At 49.1% G+C, this 16,403-nt stretch overlaps 1 protein-coding gene across 6 annotated transcripts in view; it reads left to right on the top strand.

Annotated features, from left to right (window-relative positions):
- Positions 1–3,211: 3,211 nt before the first annotated feature.
- Positions 3,212–16,403, top strand: part of KDM2B (lysine demethylase 2B) — a 118,602-nt gene continuing 105,410 nt past the window's right edge. For 2 of the 6 annotated variants that reach the window (XM_070386199.1, XM_070386198.1), the window contains exons 1-4: positions 3,212–3,527; positions 4,600–4,744; positions 7,711–7,789; positions 9,167–9,213. In XM_070386199.1, coding sequence (XP_070242300.1) covers positions 3,495–3,527; positions 4,600–4,744; positions 7,711–7,789; positions 9,167–9,213 — 304 coding nt within the window. In that variant the 5' untranslated portion in view covers positions 3,212–3,494. Of the gene's footprint in view, positions 3,528–3,790; positions 3,928–4,599; positions 4,745–7,710; positions 7,790–9,166; positions 9,214–16,403 lie in introns of those variants that run through there. The other 4 variants (XM_070386201.1, XM_070386202.1, XM_070386200.1 and 1 more) reach the window with 4 other exon arrangements.

The raw sequence follows: 16,403 nt of genomic DNA, 5'->3' as shown, positions 1-16,403 counted from the left end.
GCAAAATGTGAGAGCTTTTGCTCAAAGACAGAGTAAGCTCTCAAAAATCAGGAGCTATTATAATGATACATGAATATGACAGCTTCAGTTTCTAACAGTGTGAAAAATCCTAGATTCTGGGGGTTCCATCCAGTATCAGTCCTTCCTGACTTGTTTGGGAAGCTGGCAGCCCACTTCTTGCCCCGTCTGGAGGAAGAGGCTACAATCGGAGCTGATTTTTCCATCCTCGAAGTCTTTAGAGCACAGAGCTGCTCAATCAACCTTTGATGAATGAAGAAATGAATGAATGGGGCCAACACAGCCAGGATCTGACTGGGCCTTTTGTAAGAATGAGCAAGAAGGTCCAAAAGTCATTATTATTTTGTTTCAGATACAACTGGCCTGGTCTTTTTTTTCCTGCAAGATAAAAACAAAACAAAACAAAAAACTGTCTCCTGGGGAATCACCTTATGCTTCCCTTCCCTCTCTCACCTACAGTCCACTCCTCTGGGACAATTAGCCAGGGAAGGAGCTCAAGGCTCTTGGCCCTTCCCCCTTTGGCCCAACATAACCTCCTCCCCCACTTTGAGCAAATGCCTGGAATTCTTTCAACAGGAGGACAAAGCCTTTCATCTGCCAATTACTGATAAAGGGAAAATGCAAATATTGCTAAGGAAGGTGATCCATCAAGGGCCCAACATTTATGGAGTGACCACTTAGGACCAGGCGGCAGGGTAGGCACTCTGGGGGCATCAAAGGGGAACAAACCCCTGGTTGGCCCATTCTTTTCTCTGGTCTGTGGTTTCCTGGCGGTTTGTAAAGGGACAGGATTAAATTAGGTGACTACCCAACCCCTTCCCACTCTGACAGGCCAGAACTCCCCATCCAGGTGATATATGGACTTAACTGTTTTTACACTAAGGTGTCTGCCATCGGGTCTTCTCTTGACACCAGCTTTTGGGGATACCATGAGACCGACCACATGGAGAGACAGAAGGGTCTTGGGGAGGAAAGGAGAATTAAGACCAAGTGTTTTGCTTCACACTTTTGCTTTACTGCACTTAACTCATGACCTTCCAGCCCACTGCATGGTCAGGGAATATCCCCCTGGAGATGGAATGGCAAACCCACTCCAGTACTCTTGCCTGGAAAATCCCCATGGACGGAGGAGACTGGCAGGTTACAGGCTGTGGGGTCGAAAACAGTTGGACACGACTCAGCGACTTCACTTCACTTCTTCATTTCATTATGTGGGAGCAGTTAAGAGGGTCAGTATCCAAAAGTGGATGTGATGGCAGAGGCAGGCTCCAGTCTGAGCCTCAGCAATCCCATTTATAAGTTGTGTGACCTTGGGGGACTGGCTTTCCCTTTCTGAATCACACTTGCCTTATTTGCAAAACTATTTACCTTAAAGGGTTCTTGAGTGAAAGAAGCAAATAAAATAGTCCCTGGTTCTTGACACAGGCTAAAGGCAAAAACCTTCCCACCCCCATTAAGACAAGGTGGGCGATTTCAGTTTGGAAAAAATTTTGATGTTTGCCAGTTAAATGGACTTGGATTAAAACAAACTTCAACCAGTAGTCTTTGGAGGGTGGGCGGAAAAAGATACAAGATAGGAGAGGAAACTTCAAGGTGAGTGAGGGGGGAGCTGTCTCATAGGGTGACCAACACTGAGCTGATGGTTCACATCTGATCGCTGATGGAGAAGCCACTTCCTCTCCACTTATCTGTCTGATCATTGTGTTGACATGAGGAGGATATGAGGGTAGAGCAATCAACCAGATTCAAAACTTCTCTGAGCCTCAGTTTCCCATCTGCAAAATGATCTGCTCCAACTATCCCACAGGGTTCAGGAAAGAAGTAAAATTAAAAAAGGATGGGAAGTTCTTCTTTTTGCAAAGCCACCTATGAATAGGTATAAGGTTCCTTTCTTGTAGCCCTGGTGCCTCCTTATCTCATCACGATCTTTACCTTCAAGATCGGGCCTAGTTGGGCTGGAAGAATGTCAGGGCCAGTTTTTTCTCACAAAGTCGACCCGACTGTTGTACATGATGAACTTACAGGACAACACCTTTACCATTCTAGTTTTGGGAGGTGGGTATGTCGACAGGTAAGTATTCCCAGATCTAATGACACTCCATATATATATACAGAGGGTGCCCATACCTCCGCCAAGAAGCACTGTAGGATTAATCAAGGCGCACCCAAAGTTCCCCGGGCCCCATCCCAGCGCCTTGCACCTTTCCACCGACATTTCTCCTGTAACCCGCCAATAGGGGCTTACCCTTCGCATGTTTGCCAGCTGCGTTAGGAGGCGCCAGATCCGATTCTCTCGGTAGTTCACTCCTGAGCATCTATTTCCTCTTCTTGGAGAGCGCAGGGACCTTTAAAAAATGTCCAACTTCTCTTCTAGGGCTTCTCGCCTAGTAAAGGACTCCACAGACGCGGGCAGAATGAATGAATGAAAGGCAACGTCTTCCGGTCAGCTTGGGTCTGAAAAGGCTTTGGTCTGACTGTATTTCCTGTACCTGTGTGTATGTGGATCCTTTGAGTCCAGTAGTTTAAAAGTTATGTAGTCCGTACAGGTATGGAGCTGCGCTAATTTCTTCCTGAGCCCCCAAATGCTTCCTCCGTGTGGCCGATCCGCTTACGGCTCTAGAGAGGATTTCTCCCCCCACCCCCGCCACCCCCCAAAAAAAAGACATAGCAGAAAAGAAAAAAAAAATTATATATACACAAAATGCTTTGAATTTGGGTCAGCCACGTAGGTAACGAGGTGGGGTAAATGAAGGAAGAGGAAGAAGAGGGGTCGCCCATGGGGGCCGTGGGCGATGGGGGCAGGGATTAAGGTGGGAGGTCGTTTTCGGGGGTGCCAGGCCCCGGGGGCTTTCACTCCAGCAGGCTCGGCTTGCATTTCCGCGCCTCCCGCTGAGGCCAGCCGTGCAAATCTGCACCTCCCTCCCCACCCCCTCCCTCCTTCCCTTCCTCCCTGCCCCGCCATCTCCGGGATGCGCCCGCCGCCTGCAACTCAGCCCTTCCAAAAGTCAGCTCTGCACACAACTCCCGGGCGGCGGCGGCGCCTGCGTGCAGAGGCGCACTCGTGACCCAACAACAAAACAGCGATGCCAGGGCGCTAACGGCGCCCGGTGCCTCCCGGGCGCCCTCCCCGCCCCACACCTCCTCGGGCCGCCGCCCCCTCCCGCCCCCATCCCGGGCCGAGTGCCCCCTCCCTCTACTAGCCCGGCCGCGGGCTCCGAGCGCGATCGGCAACAATGTTTACGTTCCGGGGATTATGACGTCGACGCCTCCCCCCCCACAACTGCTGAAAATGGTTTCCTAGGACTTTGCAAACGGATCTGCTTAAGTGTTGGTGCAAAACTTTGTAGATCTCGGCTCTGGCTTGCTTTATTTATTTATTTTCTGGTTTGTTTTCTTTGGTCTTCCCTCCTTCCCCCCTCCGCCAAAATGCAGGGGGCAGGAGTGTTGACAATTAATTGGTGAACTCTCCTAAAAAAATGGAGGCAGAGAAAGACTCTGGAAGAAGATTGGTGTGTAGCTTTTTTTTTTTTTTTTCCAAATCTGTATCTGGTTTATGATAGATCTATTTTTTTTTGGTCGTTGTTTCTTGCTGCCTTTTCTTTCCTTTTCTGTATTTTGCAAGAGGACCGGAAAAAAATATAATAAATTGCATGCAAAAGGAAGCAAGCAGCTTACTCCTCCAGTCCCTTGTGAGACTGAGTCTCAGACACTTACGTGGGGAGGTGGTAGCGGGGAAAGGCGTAGGGGGGGGGGCGCTCAGCGGGCTCGGGGTTCGCCCGGAATCTGGGGGGCTGCGGGGCCGGGCGCTCGGCGGTGGAGGGAGGAGGCAGGGGATGCGGGGAGTGGTGGGGGATTCTCCTAAAGAAGTGAGTGTGCGCGCGCGCTTGTGGGGAGATGAGGCAGCTGCTGGTGCGTTTTGGGGTCTCCGATGGGAGCTTTGTGGCGGGCCGTCTGCCTCTCCCCCTCCCAAGCCGCGAACCTCCCCCCCACCTTCTTCTCGCACTAGCGGTCGGGCGGCTGGGGCGGCTGGGGTCTCAGCCCTTCCATTTCAGCTTTCCAGCTTACCCGGTAGCTCGGGGGCGGCTCCAGGCTTAGAAATGCCGCCGGCCCCCGGTTCCGGCTTCCCGGCTCTGCCGCCGCGGCCGCCAGGGCTGCTGTTACCGCCGAGCCGGGCGCTGCGGCGGCTCCTCCCGGGGCCTACAAATGCCCCGCCAGCCCGTGTGCGGAGCCCCCCTCGCGGGTTACATAACCAGGCTCCCGGTCGAGTGGGCAAAACTCAACACCTCTCGGGGGTGGGGGGCTGGAAGCAAGGGAGAGTCCTCCAGAAATCCCTTCCACGGCCTCCAAAGATGTAGGAGGGGAGTGCCCTGTATAGGGCGCCGCCTGACCCTGGGGGGTGCGGGTCCCTCTCCTTATCCCGATTTTCAGCATCTTTGGCTTCTGCGCAAAGTTGCTCCGGTCCCAAAGGTGGGGTGCACGGGGGCGCGCGGCTCCTGCACCTGTTCGAGCTGGGCCCAGGGTGAGAGGCGACCCCCAGTTCCCCCAATAATGTCCCGGGCTCTCCGGTTTGGGTCCCCGCAGCGCCCGATTGACCGCCAAAGATACGACGAGAACGAGGACTTGTCGGACGTGGAGGAGATCGTCAGCGCCCGCGGCTTCAGCCTGGAGGAAAAGCTGCGCAGCCAGCTGTACCAGGGGGATTTCGTGCACGCCATGGAGGGCAAAGGTGAGGCGCCCCCTCCTCGGGCCGTCCTCCGCGGCGAGGCCCGAGCGCACGTGGGGAGGGAGCTGCCGGTGGCTGGGTTCGTATTTCGCGCCCGCGTCCCCCATTCCAGGGGATCCGGTGACGAAACGAGGCCGAGCACTGGGGGGGGTGGGGTGGGGTGGCGAGGGAGGAGGGCAGGCGGGAGACGGGGCCGGCCGTGGGCCTAGGCCCGGCCCGCGCCCACCACCAGCCCCAGGGTGGGCAGAGCCAGGGGCCCGGCGGACAGAGGGACCTGGGGACCGACGGGTGGACCTAGGGAGGGCGGGTGCGCCGCGTTCTACCCCTCCCGGAGCCGGCTCAGCTCCTTGCACTGCACGAAGTACGGCTGATGGGCTGCAGCGGGCCAGGGTCACCCCAGGGGCATTGGGGTGAGGGCCCCCCAGGCCTGAAGCCTCCCTAACCCCGTGCCATTTCGGACCCTGCCAGTTGGGCTCTGGAGCTGGGGACGCCCCGGATCACTTACTGCACCTCCTCAGGCCTGGGGTCTACTGAACCCCATCACCTCGTGGGCTTTGCCAGACTGGAGCAGGGTGGGTGAGCCCGGAGTTGTTGGCTGGCCCCCAGTGAAGCCCAAGGCCTCTAGTCCTGCAGCCCTGATGCTTTGAAGTGGGGACTGCAGGTAAAAGGGTTATCCCCACTCCGGCTTCAGGCTTCCTCCTGGCAGTTGGAGGTGAGGACTTGGGGCACCCCCCTGGGAAACAGGGTCTCTTCCCAAGTCTGAGGCCTTGAGAGCTCTGTCCCTCTTGTGAGCCCTGCCAGTTTAGAGAAGTTGGAGAAGCCTGGGGGCGTTGGCGATGTCACCCCAACCTGAGACCTTCGGGACCTGATTTTCAGCCTGACCCTGATACTCGCAAGGTGTCTGGGGGGTGTCTTCCAGACCATTAAGTGATGCTCTGACTTGGGTCTAAGGCCTGCAAGGCCCCTGGTTGGGCCAATGGGATTGGGGTTTTGGATTTGTTTCTGCCTACTTGTCTCTCTGTGTCCTTCTGGGATTTAAGTTCATTTTTGCCTCTCAGTTATTTGGGTTTCCCTTTATATTACTGTTTCTATTTTGTTGATCCCCCATTCCCCTTGGAAAACCCTCCAATCCCTCAGTGAGCTGATTAACAGGGGAAGAGCCTCCCCCACCTCCAGGTTCTGGTTGAGTGACTAGGGCTGTGGGGTTAGCCCCTAGGAGAGACAGGGCCTGGCTTTGCATTTTTGAAGTTTCTCTTTTGTGTCCTTTGCTTCCTGGAGTGCAGGGGTTCGGTGGTAGGGGGTAGTTGTAGGGGAAAGGAGGAAGAAATTTCTTCTAGCCTGCCAGGTCTTAAAGAGCATTGCACACAGAGGCCGGATAGTACAGGGGCCTAGTCCCAACTATATTTAAATTTCCTTAGCACAAATGGGATTTTAATTCCTCTCCTTCCCCATTTTTCTTGAGTCGTTTGGCGCATTGTAGGAGAAAACAGTATGCAACTCTTCCTGGTCATTGGTGAGGAATTCTCTGCCCAGGATCTCATGTTTTCTCAGGCTCATTTGAGGAAGTTGAAGCTGACCCTGGGGCTGGACTTTGGGTGTGTGTGTACTGGGGAGGAAGGTAGTAGTGGGGGGAGGTTTCCAGTAAGGGAGATTCCTTAAATCTACTGTCTAGGCTCCTTTCAAAGAAGAGGACTCTAGGGTTGTTGGTTGTTAATTCAGATCTTGCCCCAAAATTCGAGGGAGGAGCTGAGAAACAGAAGGAGCCCTTAGCCTGGATTCAAAATAGAAGCTTCTTAAACTTCTCTGCCTTTAAATCCTTAGGAATCCCCATTCACTAGGAGCCCCTGGGGATCTGAGCTGCTAAGGTCAGGGCTTTCCCCAGCTCTGGTTTTGTTCTCTCTCCTCTGAGCAGAGTTGCCTTGGCCTCCCTGCCCCTGCAACCCCCCAAGCTGCCCTAGTGAACTGTTTCTCTGGGGCAGGGGCTTCAGTGCCCTGAGATCTCATCTGTCTCCTTTCTGACCGGCCAGGGCGGGCTTGTGTCTTAGTGAATTGCTTTAGTTACCTGAGGGCTTGGGGGTGTGTGAGTATTTGTCTTCGCCTCCCTCATCTCCATATTTAGGAATAAGGTTGAACTCCCCTACTTTTGGAACTCAAGAGAATGGAAACTAAGGCTTCCTTCATTCTCCCGGGCATTCCATAAGGATGTTGGGGTGTCCGCTAGACAAGCATCCATCAGACAGAAAACTAAGTGGTGAATTTTCTTTGGGCCTCACTATGTCCCCTTCATACAGCTTTCACCTGGGCAGCATCCTTCTGGGTTATCCAGCTGAAGCAAGTGTTGCGATGGCTGCAACAGAATTTTACTATTAAGACAACAAAGCTGTGCCCAGTTCCCTAGTTATTTTGGCACCAAATACACAGTTTCCAGGGAAACCGGCTTTTCCCCCCTCCCCTTCACTACGCAGGATATTACAATAAGATCTTCCCTGATGCTCAGCTACAATGAGAACCCTCCTCCCAGCCTCCTCTATGGGGCTTCAGATCCTCCCAGGTGGCATTCTTCAGTTCTGCAGTTCCTTTACTTTCTGAGCTCAGCCTGGGATGCGTTTTCTCCATCCATCCCTCTTTCGCAGTGAGAGCTGGGTCTCTTTCTGTGTGGGGCTCTTTCCTGAGTTTCCTTCCCCAACCCTCACCGCCCTTGGGCTTTCATTGACAAGTTCTGACCCGTGGGGCATGCAGGGAATGACTGAGTAGGCAGAGGAGCCAAGAGTTGGCATAGCTTCTCTTGGGCTTTGCCTCATCCATTTCCTTGTCATTTTCTAGGGATCTCTTGCTGTTTGAGCTGGTGCCTGCATCTCATATAACCCCTGCCCCTTCCTCCATCAATGTTCTTCCCCTGACCGATGGATCATGGTTCATTTCCTCCTTCGTGACTTAACCAACCTGATTTAATTCTCATCTCCAAACAGATTTCAACTATGAGTATGTGCAGAGAGAAGCTCTCAGAGTTCCCCTGGTATTTCGAGAAAAGGATGGCCTGGGAATTAAGTAAGTTGCTGAAATGAATTGCTTCTTCCCCTGTCTCCTTCCCTCACACAGTTTATAGGTTGGGATGGATTTCTTCCACTCTTTCCCCTACCTTTCGTCACTGAGCAGGATTTTTCTCTGTTATTTGGGGATTGCACTTCTTTGTTCAAGGCCTGAAAGAGGAGGCAAAAAATCTCCAACGATGGGTCTGGATTCTCAGAGAATTTGGATGGAGAGGTCACAGGGTACTTGAACCGTGTGGACTTTCCCTTCTGATCCATCCCACTTATACGCAGTGACTTCCTAAAGGGGAACTGAGGCAGTGCCTAAGCTGCAAAGGGATTAGCCAGCCTTTGGGCAGAGGCAGAATGCCTATATGCCTGTTTCTACTCAGATCTCCCACTGTATGGGAAACTGGTCCTTTTCTTTGGAGGGCATGTTCCTTTTTTTTTTTGGCCCTGCCTCTTGGCATGCAGGTTCTTAGTTCCCCGAGCAGGGATCAAACCTGTGCCCCCTGCAGTGGGAGTGTGGTATCTTAGCCACTGGACCGCTGGGGAAGTCCTTGGAGGGGATGTCAGGACACTAGGTCCTGTGTCCTCTTTCTGCTGGTGCCCTAGCACCTGCCTCCCCACAGTGGCTTGTTTGGTTTACATTCTCTTTGGAGATCTGTCAGAGCTCCAGATCGGGGAGAGATCCCGGAGGAAGCCTGGAAGAACAGGTTTCTGCCCCTGGGGCAGGGGTTGGAGGAGGTTGAGGGTGTCCTCGTCACAGCCTGCCTCCTTCCACAAGCATCTATGGCCAGATTTGCTCAAGAGTCTCATTCCTATGAATAGAAATGAAACCTTTGGCATCACTGTCAATTAATAGTGAACATCATCACTGCCACAGTAGCCAGGGTCACCAAATCCTTGCAATTGGTGTGATGTGGTTTTTTTCCCCCTCGAAACTTAAAGAGGTTCCTCCCACCCTCCATACAACACCTTATGGAAAGTATTTTCTAAAAGTGGAGCCATGGAGAGAGCTAGCCACTCTAAAAGAAAGCAGAGGTTTGAATGCCCAACTCTGGTGCTTACCTTGACAGCACACTTCAGTCTTCCTGGGAAAAGTGGGTGGGGGGACAGTGAGTTCCATCCTCTTCTCTGTAGCAGTGTTGAGTTTGGGTGTCGGGGAGAGTGGGGTTTGATTTGCCTGTTGAGTTGAGAAAACTGCTCACTAGTTCCGGGGTGACCCTCCAGGCACCAACTCGTCACTACCCTTTTGCTGAGTTATCTCATTGTGGATTTTCAGCCTGAGAACCAGGGAACTCTGTTAGAAAAATGGCCTCCCCTGTCCCCATTGTGAGATCTAACCCTATTGTTTCTGGCTTCCCACCAAATGTCTGCGTTCCTCTTTTTCCAGGATGCCTGACCCTGATTTCACAGTCCGAGATGTCAAACTCCTAGTGGGTAAGTTGTGTGCATGGCGGAGGTGCTGCAGTTGGGGATGGGGGGCCCGGGAGCAAGGCCTGTACCACCTGCCCATTTGGATATTTAACTGCCTCTGAAAAGAAAGTCCTCATGGGAGGAGGCAGGAGCAGGTGTGAACTGTAACCGTCTCCCTCTGGAGAACAGGTTGGATTGCAGAGCCGTAAGAAGCTGTATTAGAGGGTGTTTGCCAGTGCAGTTTTATGAGGCCGATTTGGACCCCAGCCTCCAGCTTGAGTGTCAGCAAGGCAATCTTAGATGTCTTCTGGTGTTTGTTTGTGGGTTGCTGGGTAAACATTGGGTGCTACGTGACCCCTGCAAGACTTTGAGAACTTCCAAGGGGGAGGGATTACTGTTCCCTACTTCCTCTGGGTTCCAGACAGGTCTAGGGCGGGGCTTGGCCCAGGGCACCTGTAGAGCTTGGCTGATCACTGAGTGTCCTAGACTCTTGACCAGGTAGTGGGCGGCCTTTCACATTTTACAGGAAGTAGTTCGATACATCAATTCTTTCCAGAAGTGTTTCTCAAGTAACTTGTATATAGCAGGCGAATTCAGAGCTATGAATAGGATAGACAAGAGCCCTGCCCTCTTGGTTGGAGTGACAGTCAAAGAAGAAGTAAACCATTTTTAAAATTTTATATCTTTTCAGAAGGTGATGGGGCTATGTAAAAATAAAGCAGCATTAATGGGATGAAGGTTGTTGGAGCTATGTTTACTTTAGATGGAGGTAGTCAGGGAGGGCCTCTGGGTGGAGGCGATGAAGACATTTGGACAGAGACCTGACTGATGAGAAACTAACTGTGGGAAAGAACATTCTAGATGGAGGGATAAACAAGGGCAGAGGGTGGGGGAAGAATGGGAGGGGTGAGGAGAGGTGGGAGAGGTCTCAGGGCCAGGCTCACAGTGGGCCCTCTAGGCCCTGGTGGGGAATCTGGGTTTGTCTCCTGGTATAATGGGGAGGCCCTTGGGGAATTTTAAAGTGTGATGAGGGGGTAGCTTTGTGATCTGATTATTTTCTTGGGAGGGGGAATTAAAAACATTTTTTAAATTGAGAGATTTCATATACCATAAAGTTCACCATTTAACCACTTTAAAGCATGCGATTCAGTGGTTCTCTTGGTTTTTTTTTTTTGGCTGCATCCCAGGGCTTGTGGGATCTTAGTTCCCTGACCAGGGATTGAACCCTGGCTGTGGCAATGAAAGCGCCAAGTCCTAACTGCTGGACAGCCAGGGATTTCCACAGTGGTTCTTCATATATTTACAGTGTTATGCAATCGTTACCCACTAATTTCAGAACATTTTCATCACCCTCAAAGTAAACTCTGTACCTCCCAATTCCCCTTTCCCTCCATCCCCTGACAACCACTAATCCACTTTTTTGCCTCTGTGGGTTTGTCTATTCTGGACATTTCGTATAAGTGGAATCATAATATGTGGTCCTTTGTATGTGGCTTCTTTCGTTTGGCCTCGTGTTTTTGAGGTTCATCGTGTAGCAACATGTCTCAGTACTATGCTGCTTTTTATGGATGACTAGCATCCCATTATATGAATAGGACCACATTTTGTTTACCCATAAGTCAGTTGATAGACATTTGGGTTGTTTCTGCTTCTTGGCTTTTGTGAATAATGATACTATGACTATTCATGTACAAGTGTTAGTGTGAACAGACATTTTCACTTCTTCGAGGTAGATCCGTAGGAGGGGAATTGTTGGGTCATGAGGTAACTACATTTAATCTCTGGAGGAACTGCTAGACTGTTTTCTAAAGTAGCTGCACCCTCTTTTTTTTTTTTTCCAGCTGTGCCATTTTAAATTCCCATTAGCAACATACAAGGGTTCTAATTTCTTTGCCTTCCTTGCTCACACTTGTTATTGTCTGTCTTTTTTATGCTAGCCATCCTGGTGAGTGTGAAGTGATGTAATCTAAATTCTATCAAAGCTGACTCTGGTGGCCGTGTGGAGGATGCAGGCAGCTGACCAGGGGCTGTGCAGATGATCCAGCTTAAGTTATTGACCCAGAGGTGTGTTAATGCAGGAAAGACTAGGACTTCTCTGGTGGTCCATTGGCTAAGAATCCGCCTTCCACTGAAGGCGCAGGCTCAATCCCTGATCAGGGAACATGCCTGCAGCCAAAAAAAAAGAGAGGACCAGTTGGCTATAAGGAGATAGAGCTGTTGACAGAAGGATCTCAGTTAATTGATGAGGGTTTGCTCAGGAGAGATTTGTTTTTTTAAGCTGGATTCTAGAAACACTGAAGGAAGTGGATGTCAGAGCGGAAGGAGGCAACCTTCCAGGAGTGAGCAGAAGATGGGGCGATGGACCCCATGAATCGAGTCTTAGCATAGGTCACTCTTGCTGATGCCTCTGCCCAGCCCCAACTTTTGTTGTTGGGGCTCAGCTCTGCTTTTTCACTGAGTCATTTGGGGCAAGCTACTTCACCTGCTTAAGCCTCACTTTCCTCAGCTGTGAAATGGACCTGATAGCAGAATCTGCATCAAATAAGGATCCTATAAGAAAATGAATGAATGCTTGGCTGATTGGCGCGAGGGTGAGGGGGTCTCAATAAATGGTCCCTATTATTGTTCTAATGGAAGGATGTGGATCTGATGAGATTATCTTTACAGACAAGGATTAAAACCAGATTCTCAAATCTGGGGTTCAGGCATCAACATTACAGTTTGAGTAATATTGCTCTTTGCCCTTTTTAAAAATTTCCAAGCCCTCCGTGAAAGTGCAAGTCGCTCAGTTGTGTCTGACTCTTTGCGACCCCATGGACTATAGAGTCCATGGAATTCTCCAGGCCAGAATACTGGAGTGGGTAGCCTTTCCCTTCTCCAGGGGATCTTCCCAACCCAGGGATCGAACCCAGGTTTCCCACATTGCAGGCAGATTCTTTATTGTCTGAGCCACCAGGGAAGCCCAAGAATACTGGAGTGGGTAGCCCATCCCTTTTCCAGGGGAATCTTCCCCACCCAGAAATCAAACTGGGGTCTCCTGCATTGCAGGTGGATTCTTTACCAACTGAGCTATGCGGGAAGCCCTCTGTAGCTTTGTTATTAGTTCTGGTTGTATGTAGGCTGCCTCTTCTTTCTTTGAGCCTCATTCTTCTCATCATGAGAGCAGGATTCAATTTCCTTTCCAGCTCTTGAGAAGCTTAGGATGCCAAAGAAAGTGGGAATTGTGGGACCTCCCTGGTCGTCCAGTGGTTGCGATTCCATGGTCTCGGTGCTGGAGGCATGAGTTCAATCCCTGATCAGGAACTAAGATCCTGCATGCTGCACAATGTAGCCAAAAAAAGGAGGGTGGAGAAGGGGGGAATACCTGCAGCCCATGTCTCTGGTGATGATTGAATGGATTGGAGAATATGAAGGTGCTTTGTAGAAGTCCAGAAGCTCTGATACTGTGAGGGATGCCTGTGATGGCAGTTGGCAGGGGGTATGATAATGCCCATTTTAGTCTCTGGGAGTGCACACAGGCTTCTGGAGAGTGGCGATGGGAAACATTTGTCACAGTGACATAAGTGACAAATGTAATTCAATCTGCCCTAAGCAAAACAGAATTCAGTGGTTTACATAATAAGTTCAGGATGTGACCTTAGGCATAGCTAGATCTAGATGCTCTAAGAAGATCTCAAGAACTCGGTTCTTATTTTTTCGTTTCTGCTTCCCTTTTTTTTGTTTCCTCTTTCTGCTTCATTCTCTAGCAAGTTTCTCCCCATGTGGCAAGAAAAATGGGGAGCACAGCCCCACGCCCAGAGCTGCTGGTGGGGTCCACCCAGCAGAACCATGTGAACTGAGAGGGGAAGGAGTGACTTCCCAGGGTTGCTGGTGACATGACAGGCCCCTAGCACAAATGGAAGGTTTTTGTTTGTTTGTTTTTGGTTGTGTTGCTTGCGGGATATTAGTCGCCCAACCAGAGATTGAACCCTGGTCCTCTGCAGTGAGAGCGTGGAGTCCTAACCACTAGACCGCCAGGGAATTCCCACAACTGGGAGTTCTGCTATGGAGGGCAGAGTATAGCGATGGCTGGATCATCCCTTTTGAGTTACTGGGCTATCTCAGCCTATCTTCCAGTCACTTGCCCCCTCCCCAGGCCCTGTCTCTTGGGAGAAGCGGGTTTGTGCATGACCAGCTCTCAGTTCACAGCTTGGGGCTCCAGACTCTTCTCTATCTCCTGAGATTGGGCTTTTTTCCCCCTCAGCCCTGTTTATCTGCCCACTGGGAAGACAGATACCTAGCCTCTGTTTACAGTTCCTCACCTCTAAAGAACAGAAATAGAAAGTGGCACTTTTCATTTCTTTGGTAATGTATGCTTAAAATAGAAGTTTTTATTGAAGTCTAATACACATACAGAGAAGTCCACAGTAGTTTAAATGTGTGTGACGTTAACAATTGAACCTGCCTGCCTGAGACGTCGTTTCAGTCGTGTCTGACTCTGTGTGACCCTGTGGACTGTAGCCCACCAGGTTCCTCTGTCCATGGGATTCTCCAGGCAAGAGTAGGTTGCTGTGCCCTCCTCCAGGGGATCTTCCTGACCCAGGGATCGAACTCGCATCTCTTATGTCTCCTGCATTGACAGGTGGGTTCTTTACCACTAGTGCCATGCAACCCCGGGATCAACCCCTCTTGAATTCCTGTCCAGGCTTTCCCTCCGCTGTTTTCCTGACTTCTAATAGTGTAGATGAATTTTGCCTGTTTTCATACTTTATGTTAGTGAAGTCATACAGGGTGTCTGTGCTCTTGATTTTGGCTTCCTTCATTCAACTTTGTGTTTACAGGATTCACCCAATGTGTTGTGTGCAGTTGTAGATGGCTTATTTTCATTGCTGTATGGTTTTCCATTTATGTGATTATTTCCCAGTTGATTTATTCATTCTGTTAGTGGGCATTTGCGTGACTGCCAGTGTAAGGCTGTGTGAATGGTGCTGCCATGAACATTCTAGGCATGATTGGTGAACAAATGGGTACATTTCCGTTGGGCATATACTTAAGAGCAGAATTGCTTGGGTCAGAGAGTTAGCATGTATGTTTGGTTTTAGTAAATATTGTCCAATAGTTATCTAGAGGGATTATTCTGGTTCTGCTGGCTCCATAAGCTCACCAAGAGTTGGCGTGTTCATCGTTTTCATTGTGGTCACGCCTCCACGCTGATGGGAGTATCGTTCTAGTTCACTGTGTTTCAGTTGGCATTTTTCTGATGACTCATGAAACTGAGCTCCGTTTCATTACATGTATTGGCTATTTGGAGATCTTCTTTTGTGAACTGATTGATCAAGTCCGTTTTCCATTACTGTAAAGACTATCTCTTATTTAAAAACATATTTTTTTAATTCAAGTGTAGTTGATTTACAATGTCGTGTTTGTCATGTGTGCAGCAAAATGATTCTGTTACTGAATATAGTTCCCTGTGCTGGACAATGGGGTGCTTGTTCATCTATTTTATATATAGTACTGTGTATCTATTAATCCCAGATTCCTCATTTATCCCTCCCCTCACCTTACCCTTTGGTAAGCCTAAGATTGTTTTCTATGTCTGTGAGTCTGTTTCTGTTTTATAAATAAGTTCATTTGTATCATTTTTTTAGATTCCACGTGTAAGTGATATCATATAATATTTGTCTTTGTCTGACTTCATTTAGCATAATGATAGGTCCATTCATGTTGCTGCAAATGGCAGTATTTCATTCTTTTTTCATGATTGAGTAATATTCTGTTGCATATATATATATATATATATATATATATATATCTCTCCATACCTTTAGCCATTCATCTGTTGCTTTTGTGTCTTAGCTTTTGTAAATAGTGCTGCTGTGAACAGTGGGATGCATGTATATTTTCTAAATAGAATTTTTTTTCCTGGATATATGCCCAGGAGTGGGATTGCTGGATCGTATGGTAACTCTATTTTTTGATTTTTAAGGAACTCTATACCATTCTCCACAGTGGTTGCACCAATTTACATTCCCACCAACAGTGTAGGAGGGTTCCCTTTTCTCCACATCCTCTCTAGCATTTATTACTTGTAGACTTTTTGGTGTTGGCCATTCCGACTGGTGTGGGGTGATACCTCATTGTAGTTTTGATTTGAATTTCTCTCATAATTAGCAATATTGAGCATCTTTTCATGTGCCTGTTGCCACCAGTACATCTTCTTTGAAGAAAGGTCTATTTAGATCTTTGCTCAAGTTGTATGTTTTTCTGATACTGAGTTGTATGAACTGTATATTTTGGAAATTAAGCCCTTGCTGGTTGCATCATTTGTGACTATTGTCTCCCAGTCTGTAAGTGGTCTTTTCATTTTATTTATGATAAAGATTGTCTCTTGTTGATTGTGAGGTGTATCAGTTTACTATGGCCAAGCATAGCACAGTACCACAGAATGGGTGACTTAAACAACAGAAATTAATTTTCTCGTAATTCTGGAGTTGGAAGTCCAAGGTCAAGGTGTCAGCAGGGTTGGTTTCTTTGAAGGTCTCCCTCTTTGGCTTTTAGATGGCCGTCTTCTCCCTCTGTCTTTACATGGTCTTCCCTCTGTATGTGTCTGTGTTCTAATCTCCTCCTCTTATCAGAACACCAGTCTTACTGGAGTAGGGGCCACCCTCTCAGTTGGTGAAAAAAATCCACCTGCTTGTAGAAGACCTGGGTTCGATCCCTGGGTTGGGAAGATCCCCCAGAGAAGGAAACGGCAACCCACTCTGGTATTCTTGCCTGGGAAATCCCATGGAAACAGGAGCATGGCAGGCTACAGTCTATGGGGTTGCAAAGAGTTGGATGTGGCTGAGTGATTAAAGCACCACCAAAGACCTAATTTTTAAACTTAATATCCTCTTTAAAGACTTTATCTCCAAATATGGTTACATATTGAGTTACTGGGGGTTAGAACTTCAACATATAAATTTTAGGGGACACAATTCAGCTGATAATATAAAGGTTCTTTCTGTATTCTGCATGTTAGTTAGTTTCCTACTTTTTGGGTTGCCCTGTTGTCCTCTTAAAGATGTCTGAGAGGGAGGGGACATATGTGTACCTATGGCTGATTCATGCTCATGTATGGCAGAAACCAACACAATGTTGTAACGCAGTTATCCTTCAATTAAGAATAAATTTTAAAAAGAGATGTCTTTGAATGAACAGGCAGTTTTAATTTAACATAGACCATTTAGCTCTTC

The sequence above is a fragment of the Bos mutus genome, chromosome 17 (genome assembly GCF_027580195.1).
Source record: "Bos mutus isolate GX-2022 chromosome 17, NWIPB_WYAK_1.1, whole genome shotgun sequence".
Classification (NCBI taxonomy): Eukaryota; Metazoa; Chordata; class Mammalia; order Artiodactyla; family Bovidae; genus Bos; species Bos mutus.
The sequence above is the reverse complement of the archived record's forward strand: the minus strand, read 5'-3'. Positions and strand labels throughout refer to the sequence as shown.